This window comes from Talpa occidentalis, unplaced genomic scaffold (assembly GCF_014898055.3).
Source record: "Talpa occidentalis isolate TD23 unplaced genomic scaffold, MPIMG_talOcc4v2.1 talOcc4.6, whole genome shotgun sequence".
In the NCBI taxonomy this organism is placed as follows: domain Eukaryota; kingdom Metazoa; phylum Chordata; class Mammalia; order Eulipotyphla; family Talpidae; genus Talpa; species Talpa occidentalis.
The window spans coordinates 94262589-94279198 of NW_023604972.1; the positions used below are offsets into that span (position 1 = coordinate 94262589).

The following is a 16610-nucleotide window of genomic DNA, read 5'->3' on the forward strand; positions in this document are numbered from 1 at the left end:
ATGTTTGTCTCTTGCATGGCGTATCTGTATTTCTTCTTACTTGGCCCCAGATGTCAGATTGGCTTGCATTACTCCAGGCTGAATCATTTGATTTCCTGTCCATGTTCCTAACCTTTCCAGATCCTCTTGTATCATTTCTCAGTCATTCCTGCTGTTTACAATACCTCTCAATTTAAAGCCATCTGCAAATCTCATTAACAAACCACTGACTCCCTCTCCCCCACAGTCACAGGACATGTTGAATAAAACAAAAACTGACACTAGTTCTCATCCCTCCTTTTGAAGCACAACTCTGGGTTACTTTAACTTGCTACCAATTTTTAATATGATTATATTATTACTACTTGTTTACTCCTACTCCTAGGCAAATTTCATATGTGAAAATCAGAAATAATCATTTTTTAAAAACTATTCATTTTGCAAAAATGTGATTATTTTAACTAGTCACCTTTCTTAGTATACTTAAAATACCTTCTACTTTACCAAAAAAAACCAAAAAACAAAAAAACCCCACTCAACTTTTCAATGCTAACTCTTGAATATAGATATTTAATGTCCTTTAGCCACTTCAGTCTATAAGAAATTGTTGCTCAGCCTCCCTGGTGATGTAGGGGTTAAAGTCTCAGCACCATCTAGCTATTTCCAGCCATTGCAGGCTGAGTTCGATCCCCTGGCCAGGGAGCTAATCCACATGGCTCAGCAGACCTCTCCTGTCTCACCTGCTGCTCCCCTCAGCAGTGTATTTCAGTAGAGCTGCCTGTTCTGTTCCCCACTCTGTCTCTGGTGAATCCTCTCACCCCCCGCACCTCTGGCCTACACCCCAGTTCTTGTATGCATAAATAAAAATAAATCTTAAAAAAAATTGTTGCTTAGGAGAACTATGGGAATAAAACTTAAATTCTTGCATTTTAATATTAAGTTGCTAAGAAACCCACCCGTTTTCTCACTGCTGATTCACTGGCTCTTAGCTTCCACTTTTCTCACTCCTTTTCCTGATATCCTCAAAATGTTTTCAAACCTATCTTTTCTTCCTTCCTCATAAACTTTCTGAGCCCCTTCTATGTGCCAAGCACTTTGCTAGGTGCTGACATACAGTAGAGTTAGAGTCTCCTCCCTCTAGGGGCTTTTAATCCAGGAAAGAACATGAAGGGAAATAATACTATTAAGCATCTGCCATATTCTGGATCTGCCCTGTGTTATCCCACTTAGACCACAGGGAAACCCCATCAGATAGCTGGGGAAATAGGGTTCCAAAGAAATTAAGTGATTTCTCTTTAATGCAGAATCTATGTAGACAACTTAGAAGAAATATATATATATTTATATTATATATACTATGTTATTATTATATATTTTTTATAATTTATATATATATATATCCTGTAGACATTTTGGGGAAATATTTAACCTTAATAGTTACCACATAAATATATATCAAATAAAAATACTATTTTTTACCTATCAAGTTGCAGAAGAAGAAATCAAGAAATAATACTTGAAACCAGTAGGTTTGCAATACAGCCCTCCATAGGGCTGTAGAGACTATAAATCACAATCTCCCTGAGAAACTTTAATAATATGTAACAAAGACCATTACTAGAGGGGTTTATCTTAATTTCCACCACAAGAAAATGAAATAAATAATACACCCATATAACTAAACTGTAGTCATTTAAGATCATGTAAAATATATAATAACTTAGAAAATTTTCTGAATAATGAAAAAACATTTTACAAAACAGTATATACAATGAGATTACTATATACAGGATTATGTATAGCTGTGTGGTTATGTAAAAAATAAAGACTGAAAGAATAGCTACCAATATGTTAAACGGTTATTCATAAGAGGTGGGATGGTACTCTTTTGGGATCTTCTAAATTTTGATAATTTTTTAATGCTAAACACATAAAAATGTTCATACATTCAGATCCAGTTATTTCTCTGCATTGCAGCAATGCAGACTAAGAACCAAACAAGTTACTCAAAATATTTAGTATAGTGTTTAAGCCTGACTTTCTAACTCTAAAATCCACTGTCTTTCTATATTTTATACCTTTATCTCTCTTTCATCACCAGATACATCTAGAGTTCCTTTTCCTCTTAATTTCTGCATCTACTAGATTTCGTCCCACCTTTTTCTAAACCATTTTATCAGTATGTGAATCAGATAGTGTATATAATGCAAAATGTAAATCATGTTCATTAGATGAAAAAGGCAATTTCCCCTACATGTTGAAAACTGGGACAGCACATATCAGCATAGGCACAATCTGACAGTCTTCAGATAAGTCAATTTGCTTCTTGCTCTTAAAATAAAACTAAAATCTGTTTGGTCTTAACTATGATATTTGGAAAGTGCCATGCTCTCTTCTATACCAAAAGATTTCTTGAAATTTTCAAAATGTGGTTCTAGAAAGGACACCTTCCCCCAAATAGGATCAGAGTAACCAATCCTTACTTGTATTTGTAAATGTTAAAATTTCTCTATTTTTACTTTTAGTCAAAAAAGTAGGACAAATGTAATAACCTCTCTCCCACTTGGAAAAATATAATTTCGGGGGCCTCAAGCTGGCTACAGTAGAAATTAGAAATGTCTTTGATGATGCTCAGTGGTCTTCATTTCTTAATCGTAGATGTCTAAAGCATTCCAAGAGGCTGACTAAGGCACCTGGAGAAATGAACCATAGTTTCTCATTCTTTCTCGTGAAGATCTTGCCCATTAGATCATGAAGATATAAGTACACATTTGCTGTAAAACTAGGAATTTAATTACAAGATGATCTTGAGTAAGACAAATCCTTACATTTCTTCATCACCATTTCCTTCTTGTTCTGATATACATGTCTCAAACAAGTGATCTTACTGGTTCCCCTTTATCTCAGTCTTTCTCCTATGAATCTCCCATGGAGATTCACTTAGGACAAGATCACAATCTGGCAAAATTTAAAAGTTCTCTTCTTCCCAAGCTTAAGGTAAGACTTTGAGTTGAGCAACTAAGAACCAAAATTTCTTTGCTATGTGGTTCTCAGCTTTGCAACTACAAATGTCTCTCATCAGAAGAGTTCTATTAGTCCACACAACTTTTCTTTTCTTTGTTCCCTTGCAGAGAGCATGTGATCATTATTAACCATTTCAATCCACCTAAGGATCTTTCATCTGGAACCCAAAGTTCACCTGCAATTATCATTTGTGTTCTTTAGGATAAAACTAACAACAAAGATGTATCTGGCTTCTTGTGAGAGAAACAGTACTTATATACCTGAGCATCTTACCTTCAGGGAACCTACCCTTGCTTGTCTTAACAGCTCCAGTAAGGTTCTCTCTCTCTCTTTCTCTCTCTCTCTCTCTCTCTCTCTCTCTCTCTCTCTCTCTCTCTCTATATATATATATATATATATATATATATATATATATATATGTATGTATGTATGTATATATATCTCCTGCCCACAAAAAAAAAAGAAGCAAAAATACATAAATATCCTTCCCTCTCCTGCCCCCACCCCCCAAACTAAAATTACATTGTTTTTTTCAGTGTGTGTCTTCTATTCAATTACATGGAACATCACTGAACTGTCTAGGTGGGCTTAAGGGAAATTTAAAATAAACTTAAAATTCCAAAAGGATAAGTAAACTGTAGCCCTGAAAGGTTGTGTAAGCCAAGGTTATACACATACCAGTGGCCTAGGGCAGGTCTCTAACCTCTCTTAGATTGGAGTGGAAAGAGCATAAGTCATCTGAATGCACCATAGAAATAATGAACTTTTTAAAAAGAGCCACTATCTATACAGCTCAGTTCCAGCACTGAATAACTATTTTCAATCACCCAAAAATTCTTCCCAATGAATATACTTACCTCAAGGAATAAAAACATTAAATCAGGGATTAATAAACATTCAGGCAATTTGAAATTTTATTGTGAAAATAGCTATTTTGATTTATATCCAGTTTCCCATTTATCAGAATAAATTCTTTACAACAGTGATCATTAACACCACTTCTGGGTATCTATACACAGTCTCTTAGTAAAATATATTCCCAGTAGGCAAGGCTAGAATATTGAAATTAAGACTAACATTGCTTATTTTGAAGATTGTTTACTTTATAGCAAAACCTAGTATTTGCACACTGGGACAAAACCAGTATATGTATACATATATTATTTATCTTCTTTACTGTCAATTTTCCAGAAAGCTAAAGTTACATTAGAAACAATTCCAGTTGCTACTTTAAGATGAACAGAAAACAGGAAAAAACATTATTTCCTAGTTTACAAAATAAAACATTGAGTTAGATGAGGAATAAAGCTTTTCCTTATGTATTTAACATAAAAGCTTGAGTACACCCCACTCTCTCCAAGAGATAAAGACACCAGAAGTACAAGGAAAATTAGTCAATGGTCCAAAAAACGAGTGGTCAGTATAACCTTCTCTATAATGCATGAGTCACTGAGACCTGATGCAAACTCTGGCAAGTCATTTTTCTTGATTTCCAATGTGATCTGGGTGTAAACTAAATGATTAAAAGGCGTATCTCTAAATTTGCATGAGGAAAACTAAAGAATCAGAACAAAGATCCAACTGCTTCTCACGTGGCTAGATGTTCACCATTACACACAAATCAAAACTGCAAGGCAAACTTTCCATCAAATACACATATAAAATGTGGAGTTCCCAATCTGCAACTGTACACATTGAGGAAAACAAATGAAAAGCATCCATATGCCTGATTAGTGATCTGATTTTATGCTCTGAAATGAAATCAAACATACTTAGTCCTCTGAAATTTGGAGGTCTAGTGAGGTTTAAATAATTTAGGATATGGACTTCTAATGAAAACTAAACCTTCATCCTAGAAAATGCAAAGAAACATACAACCCTTGTTTAGACCACATCTTCAGTAATATAACAAAAAATGTTAAACTTCCTCTGCTGTCACTGCAACAACTGTAAACTTCTGCATCCATCCATCCATCCATCCAAATTGACTAGCTTGTATGTGACTTTAATTCTATAAATACCCATTGTCTTTTTGGCACTTTTAAAGCCATAAAGGGTTGAGAAAATTGTTCCGGAGTACAAGTTGGTTCCCTTTTTCTCATGGAACTGGTTAGTTTTCTAAAAACACTAGCTCATACCCATATACAGCTATTTCAGGCCAACTGTTATTTAAGGGAAAGGGGCTAGACAGACCAGGAACCTCACATGTGTCTAAGAATCCAGTATCCTAAACTTGTAGCCACTACTCTCTCAACTCCATGGTCCAGGGGTCCTCACCTGTGTTTCCATTTTATCACTGCCCACTGAAAAGGAACCCATCAATAACAAACCTTTGCAATGAGTCAAACAAGTAAAAACACCTTAAGGCAGTTATTTCCCTATGTGTATTTCTCAGAACACAATTTCCACCTACTTTTAAAAACATACACACATTAAAATAAACCAGGGAAATGGTATATAAAATACAGACCCTTAATTGTTTCTAACCCAGCATTTCCAGAATTTATTTGGCCACAGAACCTTCTAGTCATTTAATAATACATTCTGCCTTTAGGAGCTAAAAGATGTTTTTAAAAGCTTATAGTATTAATGACGAAAAATTAGAAATAATGAAGCTACAAAAAGACTCACCTTCCTATGTTTTTAAAGAAACTAGTTTGTTTTGTTCTGAATAGTCTTCCATTATAGCATTCCCCCTCTCTATTTATAAAAATACAGTTAAACGTCCTTCTTATATCATTGTTCAGTAATATTAATTCTCACTAGTAGTCATTGGCCTGGAACAAATAATTTCAATATCTACTTTGATTCTGAGAGTCTAGGACAGGTAACCTGGGCTCTTAACAAACTCTATATCCTAGCAAGTTTGTTTTGGGGTACACTGTCTTTTTGCAAACCCTTTAACAAAACTTATCTTTACATTTCTGTGAAAATCACCATTTCTAAAATCGAATGAAGCCTCAATCAAATCTTTAAGAATAGTTGGATTTTCAACCTTTAGTTCATCTAACAGCAAATTTCTGAATGATCAGAATTTTTGATATCCTAGGGAAGCCTATGATCTTGTCTGATATTCTAGGGAAAAGGATTCTTGGTGATAAATTGTTCTTCTTTTTGGATAAGGCAAAAGGTCTTTACATTATAATTCATTACAAACATGAGTTTAATTTTTTCTTTAAATTCAAAAATGAAATAAATTATATTTTTCTTATGTATTTATTCATCTGGAACTGAATACTAAATATTATCTTTGGAGTGTTATATTTTAAATTCTAATTTAATACACAATAATACATGTACTTTATTAAATTTCCTTTTTAAGATCTTTTTTATTTTAAGATAATTACAAACCCACAGAAGTAGCAAAAGAGAGTACGGAGAGATCCTATGTACTATCAGTGAGCTTCCTGTCTTTAAGCATTCAGAGTTTGGTTTTAAAGGGTTAAAATGTTTGGTTTATGAAAACTATAAAAGAATCTAAATATATATCCTTGGAAGAGGCTCTCAGAAAACATACTACCAACTTCAAATACCATTTTTATCACATGAAGCCACCTTGAACAATTGCTATTCTAAGATGTCATTATTACCAATTCCTGCCTCTTTTGATGACTAAATTGTTTCCATTTTTGCAGACTCCTGAAAGTAACTTAGCTGACTAAAATAAGTGTTCCCATTTCTTCATGTTAATATATCTAGCAATATTTTAAATGACAGAAATTACAAATGGAAATCAATATGCTTTGGACTTAATGTAAACTCTCTAATAGTCAAATATTAATACAGACTTATTTAAGTTGAAATTTGATTTGTTTGTCAATGCCAACATTTGTAGTGGGGGAGGGAGGGGGGAACCACTGTGAAGCAATGCCTATCCTCTGTTCTTTAGTTTCTTTATGTCATGAGAATGCCTACTTTTATGAATAACTGATGATGAGGATCTTTTATGGGGATTATCTGATCAATTTTCTAATCCTATACTACCAACAAATATAAACACATATTCCTTTCTATCACATTATCCTCCGCCATCACCTCCAAGTACTTTAAGATTATGGACCACTTATCTCACTCGGCAAATTCAAGCTTTATCCAAAACCTACCTGACAAGCTGATTATAAGGTCTCTGCCCAATCTGAAAAATTGTTCTTTTCCAAGGGTTTCTGTCTGTGTCGCTGGTCCCTAGCGTGGTCTGTGCTCAGATATTGCTTCCTAGCATCTTATTGGGATATATCAAAAAAGCTCTACTAAGTACCCCAACATATAAATTCTCACTTATCTAAACCACATTTTACATCTTAGGAAAAGGTAGTCTGAAAATATCATGACCTATGTACTGTAAGACTAACGGGAATTCAAAGCAGGAATGATCAAAAGCAAATTATATTTACAGTTGCCCTCTCTACTAAAAGGACAAATGCTTGTTATTCTAAAATAACTTCTGATTAAACTTTCAACACCTGAAACATTACATTCTACTTACTGGCTGATATCTGTATGTCCTAGGAATGTGATTTCCCAGATTTTTCTTACTCATGGGTATTAGTAGTTTTACTGGCAGAAAACTTATACAGTAATTTTTAACTTTTGACTTTACCCAAGAAGAAACATGGAGTTACATTTGCCCTTCAATTATACACTGTGCATAATAAGGTTGCTATTGCTCTTTCTCCTACAATTTTTTTGTTTTCCAAAAAAACTAATTGTAATTGTCCTATTTTACAACTGTGAGCCATTCCTTTGCTTTTTGGAAGGTTTACAATAAATCATAATTGAAAATGACTAAGCTGACTAGGACAAACATATCTAACTAATGGGTTAACCACCCTTCTGCAATATACATAAATTCTAGAGAACAATAAAGTCCCATGGTCATGATTTTCACTATAAAATACTCACAGATTTCAGATTGCTGGAAACTAATAACCTGCTTTTAAAGATTAATGCAAAATTAACTCTCTCTCTTCCCTCACCATTTGTAGAAGTAATGTGAAACTCATTAGGAATTTTCCCTAAATGCATCCCAACTCATGAACACATCATGATTATGAAGACTACCTTTTTTCTCATTTAATTAAAACTTCCAAGGAAAAAATACTCATATTGACTTAAAGATCACTGTTTAAATAGCTATCTAAATACAGGACATATTGGGAGATGCAAGTCAAACACAACTGAGCTCCACTCGGCTCATATAAGATGAGGTTCTTTTCTTAACATGGGGGTTTCTGAGCACCATAGTAATCTTTTAAGACACTAATCAAAAACATGGTCCTGTATTTTGAAAACCCCAGAAGCTGTTTTAGGACAACAGAAGCACCTCAGCTACTAAAATAAGCAAGATTCTATTATACAATAAGTAAAATCCTTTAACCATTTAACAACTGTTAGAAATTAGTCTTTAATATCTGCTATTTCTGATTATTCCTTTGGGCCCTTCAACTATAAACTATATGGAAGATTATAAGTTGTCATAGAACCTTTGACTACATATGCGCTTTAAGAATAAATACTGGTCTGAACTAAGCATAATGACCTAGACCAGACACAGTGGGTACTTCTGTTACTCTGGTAGTGGGGCTTCTCCTGAGTATTAGCTAACAATTGGGCAAGGTTCAATAAGACTTTACAGCCTAGTATAATAGTGATGACCAACACATTCATTTCTCCTGCAATCAGTCCAAGGAAAAAAAATGACTAAAGTTAAAGTTGTACTATACATCAGAGGTCTAAAGCTGCCATAGTCATCCAATAAACTAAAAGAGCCCTTGCTAACTATATTGAACACATCAGCAAATATTAGTGTTACATTGAAGTACATATAATCAGATTAATATGACACCTTTATATATGGTACTAAACCCTGAAAGATTAGATTTATGACAGCATAATTAAAAAAGCACATTCCTCACTGCTTTTTAAAGTTAAATGCCAACTTTTCTATTAATTTATAATTATTCTAATTTCTAATGTAGGCATCATATTTCTAAACTGAAGAAAGAAGCCTCAGCCAAAGAGCCAAAAATTAGATATTAATACTGACCTAAGAAAATGAAATTAATACATCAACATGAATAAATTAAGAGTACACATTCACAACAGAATTATAGTTTTGGTCAGCAACATGTGAACCAGAGGCAAAAATCTGCCAAAATTAAGGCAGGTTTTTTTTTTTTATATATACAGTACAGTGTTTTCCTTTTTCCCCAGATTCATTTAGCATTCAATTTGATGTTATTTAAAGTGCATTGCCAAGCTAAAATACAAGTTTCCTAATTAAAAAAAATAGAGATTGTAGAAAGTTTCTTTTGTTTTAGGAGTCTTCTTCATACCTCTTAATGGCATTTTCTTTTTGCCTCCACAACACTTAGTATAAGAGACTACTGCAACAATCACATGACTTTGGACACAAAGCATGTCAGGGTGATAATCGTTGTAAAGAATTACTTTCTTCTTCTGCTGGAGTCAGTTTAAGTGTTGGCAGTTTCCGAGGAGGAAGCTGAGGGCTTTGACGAAGATTATCATCCATCTATAGAAAACACAAAAGATACCTGTGACTAATGGCTATGGTACCACTTGTGGATTGAGACTGCCCACCCAAACTAGCCTAAAAGAGTACAGAACCATTTGTTTCTGGATTGCTAGAGAAACCTTTTATTTGCAAATAATTTCTCAAGAATTCTAAATGTCATACCTCAAATACCAGCTGACTCAGTGTATGTATAAAAGCAACATGGCTCATCTTTGATACCGTCTGCTGAACTCAACCACAGCATGACTTGGTTTAAGAGTACTTCTAATAGTATGTGTAAAAGCAATACTTCTGTTACATTAAGTGCTACAGTTTACAAAGCCTGTCTACCTGCTCTGGACAAAATACCTCATTTGACTTTCCCAACAGACTTGTGAAGAAAAAAAGGCAGACACAATCATCCCTTATTTCTAACATCATTCATAAGTGAGATGGTTACTAACTACCAAACACATGCTGAAACCAATTTCTAGGATTGAAATTCTCTCTCTACCTCTTACCAGTTAAATCACCTTCGGCAGGTGATATAAGCTACTCTCAATGCTTCAATTTCCTCAACTATAAAATACAAATGATAGAGTACCTGCATACAGAGGTGTTGTGAAGATTAAATGAATGAACTCATATCAAGCCCATGCAACACAGTTACTTAGTGTTATTGTATTAAGCTACCTTTGTTTACAAAAGAATGAAGTATTTTTCACTGTATAAGAGAAAAAAGTTACCAGATATTTGGGGAAAAAATGTGTAACTCTTGTGTATTTTTCCAGCTAGAATCACCCTTGAAATTTCCATTGTTGGTTCTCGCCTTTACCCAATTCCTCAATATATCTCTCACCAAATGAAAACTCCAAAGTGGCAAAATCATCCAGTGATGAAAAATTATAGACGACATTTAGAACAGAAAAACAGGAAGGAGAAAAAAATAAAACAGTTCACGTGGAAGAAAGAAAAAGATATGGTACTGTTCACAAAGAAAGATAAGCACACATGCTTACAATCTGAAATAGTGTTAACCTTTGGAGAAGCAGACAGGCAAGCAAGAACCATTTTTGCTTTGTCTTTTGGTTCTCCTAGCTAGAAAAATACTAATTGTGTAAATCCAGTACCATAATTAGATCTTTCCCCCAATGCAATCAAGCCACTGTTGGCTTCAAAGCACTCAATTATATACAACTTTGTAAATTTGTATTTAAACAGCTTTCTGAAAAATAAACTCTTAAAGAAAAAACTAAGAGGGTAAAGTTAATGCATAACCCAAGTTATAATAGTTATAAAAAGAAAAATACTAAACTACTATAAAATGATTGAAGTAACCTTGACCTTTTCAATCAAGTTGGATTCCTTATTTACGAGTTGTGTGAGTTTCTGTAGATTTGCATCTACTGTCTCTTGTCCAGCAGGAGAGATGCCTAAGAAGCCAGGACAGAAATCAGAAAGACAGGAAAATTTGAAAGCTTTTAAAACTGTTTAGATTAAAAGTATTTTGAGTCTATCCACCCTCTGAAGTGCCCCACACTCAAGAGAAAAACCATTCTGGTTCAAAGGCAAAATTAAGAGGGATAGAAATGCTCCAAAGTCAAACGCAAAGACAAAAGGACTAAGTTTGTCCACCAGACACTGTTAGCCAAGTGCTTGCCATGAGCCAAAATAATTAGTAGAAGAGCATAGCAGTGCTCATTTTCTTCTCAAACTGAAGTTGTACTTCTCACCAATTTTAAATAGGTCTTTATTTAAAACTATTTGAATAACTTTCTAAGGCAGTGACTCTGAAACAGCTATACACCAGGCATCCAAAGTATTTGAAAAGACTTAAAAAATACATATTTTTGAGGTCTATGCCTAAGATCTTTTTTTAATAATTTTTTTTATTTTTTACATCATTGTTCTTTTTTTTTTTTGGGGGGACCCTCGCCGGCGGCCGGGGAACAAACTGGCACCGCAGAGGCTGTGGGCAGCCCAGCAGCCCAGCGCTCAACCGCTGCGCCACCAGGGGAGGCCCTCATTGTTCATTTTTTAAACAATATTTGCTTTTCCTAAGAGATTTTTATTCAGTAAATGTGAAATAGGACCCAAGATTTTGTATTAGTTGTGTGGTCAAGTTTACTAACCCCTCCTTAAATATAAAACACATTATCTACTCTAAGAAATAAACTGTGCCTAAGCTAGCTTTCCTTTTTAACTTCTGTTTCCGCCAATTCTCCTAGTCCAAATTTAGCATCCCAATCACTTAAGCACAAGGCCCCATGCTCCCAAAGAATCATATCCTAAGGGGCAGGTGCCCTCTGTTTACTATACCTCAGTCTGCTGCAATCAGTTTTCAAGTAGTGGAATCATGGGAGTGTACCTCACCAAAATCAATCTGCTGCTGATTTCTGTTCACGCAGGAAAATGCTAGAAGCAACATTTAAAGTAATTGCCCATTTGCATTAGGATAAATACCATCTTTCAGCAAGGACTCGATAAATACCATTGGTTTGTTTTAGAAGAAAATGACCCACTTCAAAGGGGCAATATTTAAAGAACAAGAAATAGGAAATGTATAAAATCCAGAAGAATAAACAAAAGACAAATATCTATTTCTCCATTTAAATATGAACATTTGAGAATAAAAGTAAGTTGGAAAAATGCAACTTTTTGGAGTGCTACAAACTGGCATTTAAAGACAATATCCATGCTTCTTTAATCCATAATGATTTTACTTATACATAGGAGAATATGCAATACTGTATGGAAACAAACATTAGTTGAAGAACAACAGGCTTACCTCCAAGACTATGCCTAAAATAACTGCTTAAGATGTCATCACAAAAGCGACACAGGTTGGAGAGCTGTTTCAAATGTTCTTGTAACTGAACTTTGGGAAAGTGTACTTTATAAAGAGGTGCAAGAAAACCAAAAACATAGGCATCCAAAGTAGAAGGCCTAAAAAAAATTAGGATTTTTTTAAAGCACTTAAGAAAAATATTAATTTGCAATTATGATACAACTAGTTTACTGTAACAATTATTTTATTTGGAAGAAAATTAAGTTGTAAATTAAAGATTCATTTTTACTCATACATGTTATGTAGAGATTGGAGACAAGGTGGGAATAGTCAGATGTTTTAAATTCACACGTATAGCATGCTAAGTCCATGTTTGTTTACCACTGACTAAGTTTCCTATAGTAAAAGCCCATTCAGCCTTTTTTTTTAGTGAAAAATTCCTTTGGGTGGCAGAGAGGCAAACAAATTTTCTTTAAATAACTGCTCGCTGACTATATGCACACAAAACATAAAAATGATTTTTATGTACTCACGTATCCCCAAAGAAAAACTGAGATGTTCCCAATCTATTTGACAGAAGATTTAGGCACTCCTTGGCATCTCTGTATATCTAATAAGAATGAAATTATATCTCAAAGGTAGAAAAGATGCCCTACAACTCCTTTTTAGGCAGGTATCTAAAGGTTAGTTCATCTCTGCTACCACTCTTGTCCCTGTGCACCCTTGTCTGAAAGTAATTCCATCATACCTGTGCTTCTACTTCTCGAAGCTGGTAGAGGGGAGGCGCACCTCTGGTCAGGAGAATCCTGTTAAGTGCTCCCTTAGACATTCTTCCAGGCAGGATCAAACTCAAGGGAAAAGGAATTCGTGAAGCAAACCATGGCTTTGTCACAGTGAAGTAATTGTCATTCTCAACCCAAAACGTGTGAAGCTGAAGAGGTGGGAAAAAACAGGGATGTTCTTTTATTTAAAAAAGGTATCACTAAATGTTAGACAAATGTTCCAGTAAGAATCACTCAAGAATAAAACAAGATTTTAAATGTGTATTATTGGATGCTATATCCTATTCACCCAGAATAAGCCCTGGCACGTAGTAGGTGCTCAATAAATATTTAATGAATGACAGAATTATAGTTCACCCAATTTGAATACATGGAGCAACAAACTCCACCCTCTACAAAGAATTTTTATTTCCAACATGATATTACACTTTATAGTTTCACATACTACTTAAATGTTTAATAGAATATAGTTTCACAGTAATACGATTCAAGATTAATATATAAATGAAATTTCCTGTCTTAAACCCTCTTATTTTTCTTCTAAACAGTCATTTTCAACTATGTCATTAAAATTTTGTAATATTCACCAATGCTCACCACTGCAGGAAGAAGTTTCTCTTCAAGGAGAGCAATGTAAGCCAGTGTATCTGCCCCTTGTTTTGCTGAGAGTTCATAATCAGCATTATATTTCTGTTAAAAAATATAAAACAAAACCCTCAAATGTCAAGAGTATCCCCAAAAAGTAAAGCCAAATAAATTAGGATTCCTATAATTCCTCATAATTGGCAAACATGATATTATAAGGGGGGTGGCGAGAAATACAAAATCAGTGACAAAGTCTGCCTAAGCAAATGAAGTTCTTAGCAAATAGCATGCATACATACAGTAAGGTCAATAAATGTAAGTTACGATTTTTTAACTGTTATTATTTCAATGCATGGCATGTAGTACAAACTTAATAAATAAAAGCTATTATTTTCATTAATAAAGGAAAGGTTAAATTGCTTGCATTTTTCCCCCTTGAACAAAGGAAGAAAACCTTCCAACTTAAAAAAAATTCCAAATTTTGTGGACATGATTCATTTTCTTTAAAGTATTGGCAAAATCAATTATAACTTTTCCATTTATATAAATCTCACATGTTTAAACATTTTGGATACACCATATAAATTTTTACTGTTCAAACATTTTAGATACATTATCTCATGAAACATTTAACTGCAACCATCACTTTTAAAAAATAGTTGCTAGTTGATGGGAACTCTGATGTCATACTCAGCACAAAATGTGTAGCACCTATGTAACTGAAGTGGCAATCATACCAATATAGTAGTAGTGCAGATGGCTAAACTGAATCTGCTTATAGCTAAGCTTCCATAAATAAAAAATTGACTATACCTCACCACATGACTTTTGATTCACAGTAAAATTGGTGCTTTCGAGCAGTGATTCTCCAGTCTTTTCTTATTTTTTAAAGAATCTGCTGTACTTTATTCCACATCATGTGACAAGAAAACAACAGTGACAGCTGACAAACCACTCAACTTTCATAATACAGGACAATTACAACTGGTTACAAATATTCAACATGTATTATTATTATTCAATTTTTTCAAGTCTTTTTAAAAATCAAGCTCCAGGTACCTCCAATTATCAAATGAGTCAGCAAAAAATTCTCAAAATCTTTCAATGTGTTTTTTAAATAACATGCAGAGATTAACATCTACTGCTTCAATAGAAACCACCCACCTGTTTTCTTAAAAAGTTTAGTATTTTTGCCGGTTGACAAACAATGTTGTCTTCAGTTGTCAAAATTGGTACATCTCCTATAATCAAAAAACAGTTTACATACAAGGAAACATTTCTCTTTCCTCTGAAGAGAATCCAATACCCTAAAAACAATACCAAATGCATGTTTGGAGGGGGAAAATGAGTAAGCTCATCTTAGTTTTTTGCAGTTTTACAAACAGTTCTAGAGAGAACACTTTCATTCTCATAATTTGGCTTGCACTTTAAAATATTACTCAGAATGCCAAATCATAAGTAACACAGAGCCAAGGTCAGGGTAAGAAGAAACTAAAGCCCCAAGGTACTCCATGGCTATAAGTAGGGAGGGGAAAGAAAGAAAAGGATGTTTAAAACTTTAAATTGTACCTCTTGAACCTCTCCAGGTGTTATCAATGACATTGACTTTTAAGGGTGCACCAGAAAATTTGGCATAAGCCTGAAACAAGAGTTTGCAATAAAACATTTTAGACAAGAGTACGCAATGCAAATCTGCAGAGCAGCTTTATTTCACAGCCCGCTTCCCTAAAGGCGGAATCGCCTGGAATTGGGGCCGCATCTCCCGCGATTTGTAGGCAGTAGGGTGCACACTGCGGCTATCCGGCTTTCGAGGACACTGTTCCTCAGAGTCGGAGGGATGATGCGGGGCGACGCGCGCGCGCCCCCTACTTAAGGCTTTCACTGTACTACTCAGACAGCTTTGCAAGACTGAGGAAACTCGGAGCCATGCGGGGCAGCCATGACTCTACCTCCAGGCGTCGGCGGAGTCACAGGCCAAGTTGTGACTTGTCGCCAGGAGTGAGTCCAGGATGCTGCAGCTAGCAATGCCCCAGCGAGCCTCGGCCCCGCAACGCCAGGGGAAACCAAGGCAAGACGCCTGAACCCAGCTCAGACAACCTCGCGCTCTGGCCCCGCCCCTTCTCTCCCGCACCCTGGCCCGCGAGACGGCCTCACCATCACCACTAGAGACTCGCTGTGCACCGATGGGAGCCCCCAGCCGCCTCCCCAGCAACTGAGCTCCAAGGGGGCCGCCATCTTGCCAGAGCTGACCTTTGCTGTCCCGGAAGTACTTTTGCCACCCAATTTCCGGCACGTGAAAATAAGGGGGCGGGGCGAGACAAGGGAAGGGTACTTTTGGGCTCTGGAGCGACGCGGAAAAAGCACCAGTGGAGGGGGTAAAAGCTGCCTTAGAACCAGCTTGGCGTGGAGGTTGAGTTCTACTCTTTAAGTTAGACAAACCTGCCAGTCATTTCTCAAGTATTTATTGGATGCCAACTGTGTCCTGAACTCTTTGAACATTATTTCCCTGGGCTTCAACCAGTCCATTTGTACAATAGGAATGACAATTTATTTACAAAATTTTTGAGTGCTTAAAATTGTGACATGAGGGGAAGGAATGTAGCATACCATAGACACTACATAATTGTTGGACCCCTTCCCCCTTTTATTTGGCCTTTGCCACTTTCTACTCTCAATCTCAATTATGTCACCCTCATGTTCATGTGTTCCACCCTCTTTAAAAAAAAAAAAAAAAACCCTATTTCTGGAATTAGTCCATGAATTCTGCCTTCCTTTACTCTAAAATATCTTTTTTCCCCCACTAGTGTTCATTAAAAATAAGCTTAACCGTCAGCTTCCCTGGAACAAGTTTACAAAGTTAGAAACTTTGGGATTCCTACAGTCCATTGTACATATTTGAATTGTAATTTCTACTCTATGTGCATTCTTTTTGCCTTTCCTT

At 35.3% G+C, this 16610-nt stretch overlaps 1 protein-coding gene across 3 annotated transcripts; it reads right to left on the bottom strand.

Moving 5' to 3' along the window:
• Positions 1-3894: 3894 nt before the first annotated feature.
• Positions 3895-15920, bottom strand: MTX3 (metaxin 3). 3 transcript variants are annotated; one of them, XM_037529727.2, is made up of 9 exons: positions 15824-15920; positions 15239-15308; positions 14834-14910; positions 13682-13774; positions 13051-13233; positions 12836-12912; positions 12303-12460; positions 10859-10947; positions 3895-9532 (listed from the first exon to the last, which is right to left on the bottom strand). In XM_037529727.2, the coding sequence occupies exons 1-9, from the start codon at positions 15902-15904 to the stop codon at positions 9422-9424; spliced, it is 939 nt and encodes a 312-aa protein (XP_037385624.1). In that variant the 5' UTR covers positions 15905-15920; the 3' UTR covers positions 3895-9421. The 3 variants fall into 3 exon arrangements, with proteins under 3 accessions (XP_037385624.1, XP_037385627.1, XP_037385625.1); XM_037529728.1 differs by lacking the exon at positions 3895-9532 and adding an exon at positions 11834-11929 and having other exon boundaries at positions 10919-10947; XM_037529730.2 differs by lacking the exon at positions 10859-10947 and having other exon boundaries at positions 9495-9532.
• Positions 15921-16610: the final 690 nt, after the last annotated feature.

Coding starts and splice junctions, on each gene's coding strand:
- MTX3 (XM_037529727.2), bottom strand. CDS start 15,904: ATGGCGGCCCCCTTGGAGCTCAGTTGCTGGGGAGGCGGCTGGGGGCTC. Junction 14,911..15,238: donor CACCTGGAGAGGTTCAAGAG/GTACAATTTAAA, acceptor TTTTGATTATAG/GAGATGTACCAATTTTGACA. Junction 10,948..12,302: donor TTTTAGGCATAGTCTTGGAG/GTAAGCCTGTTG, acceptor CTGGCTTCTTAG/GCATCTCTCCTGCTGGACAA.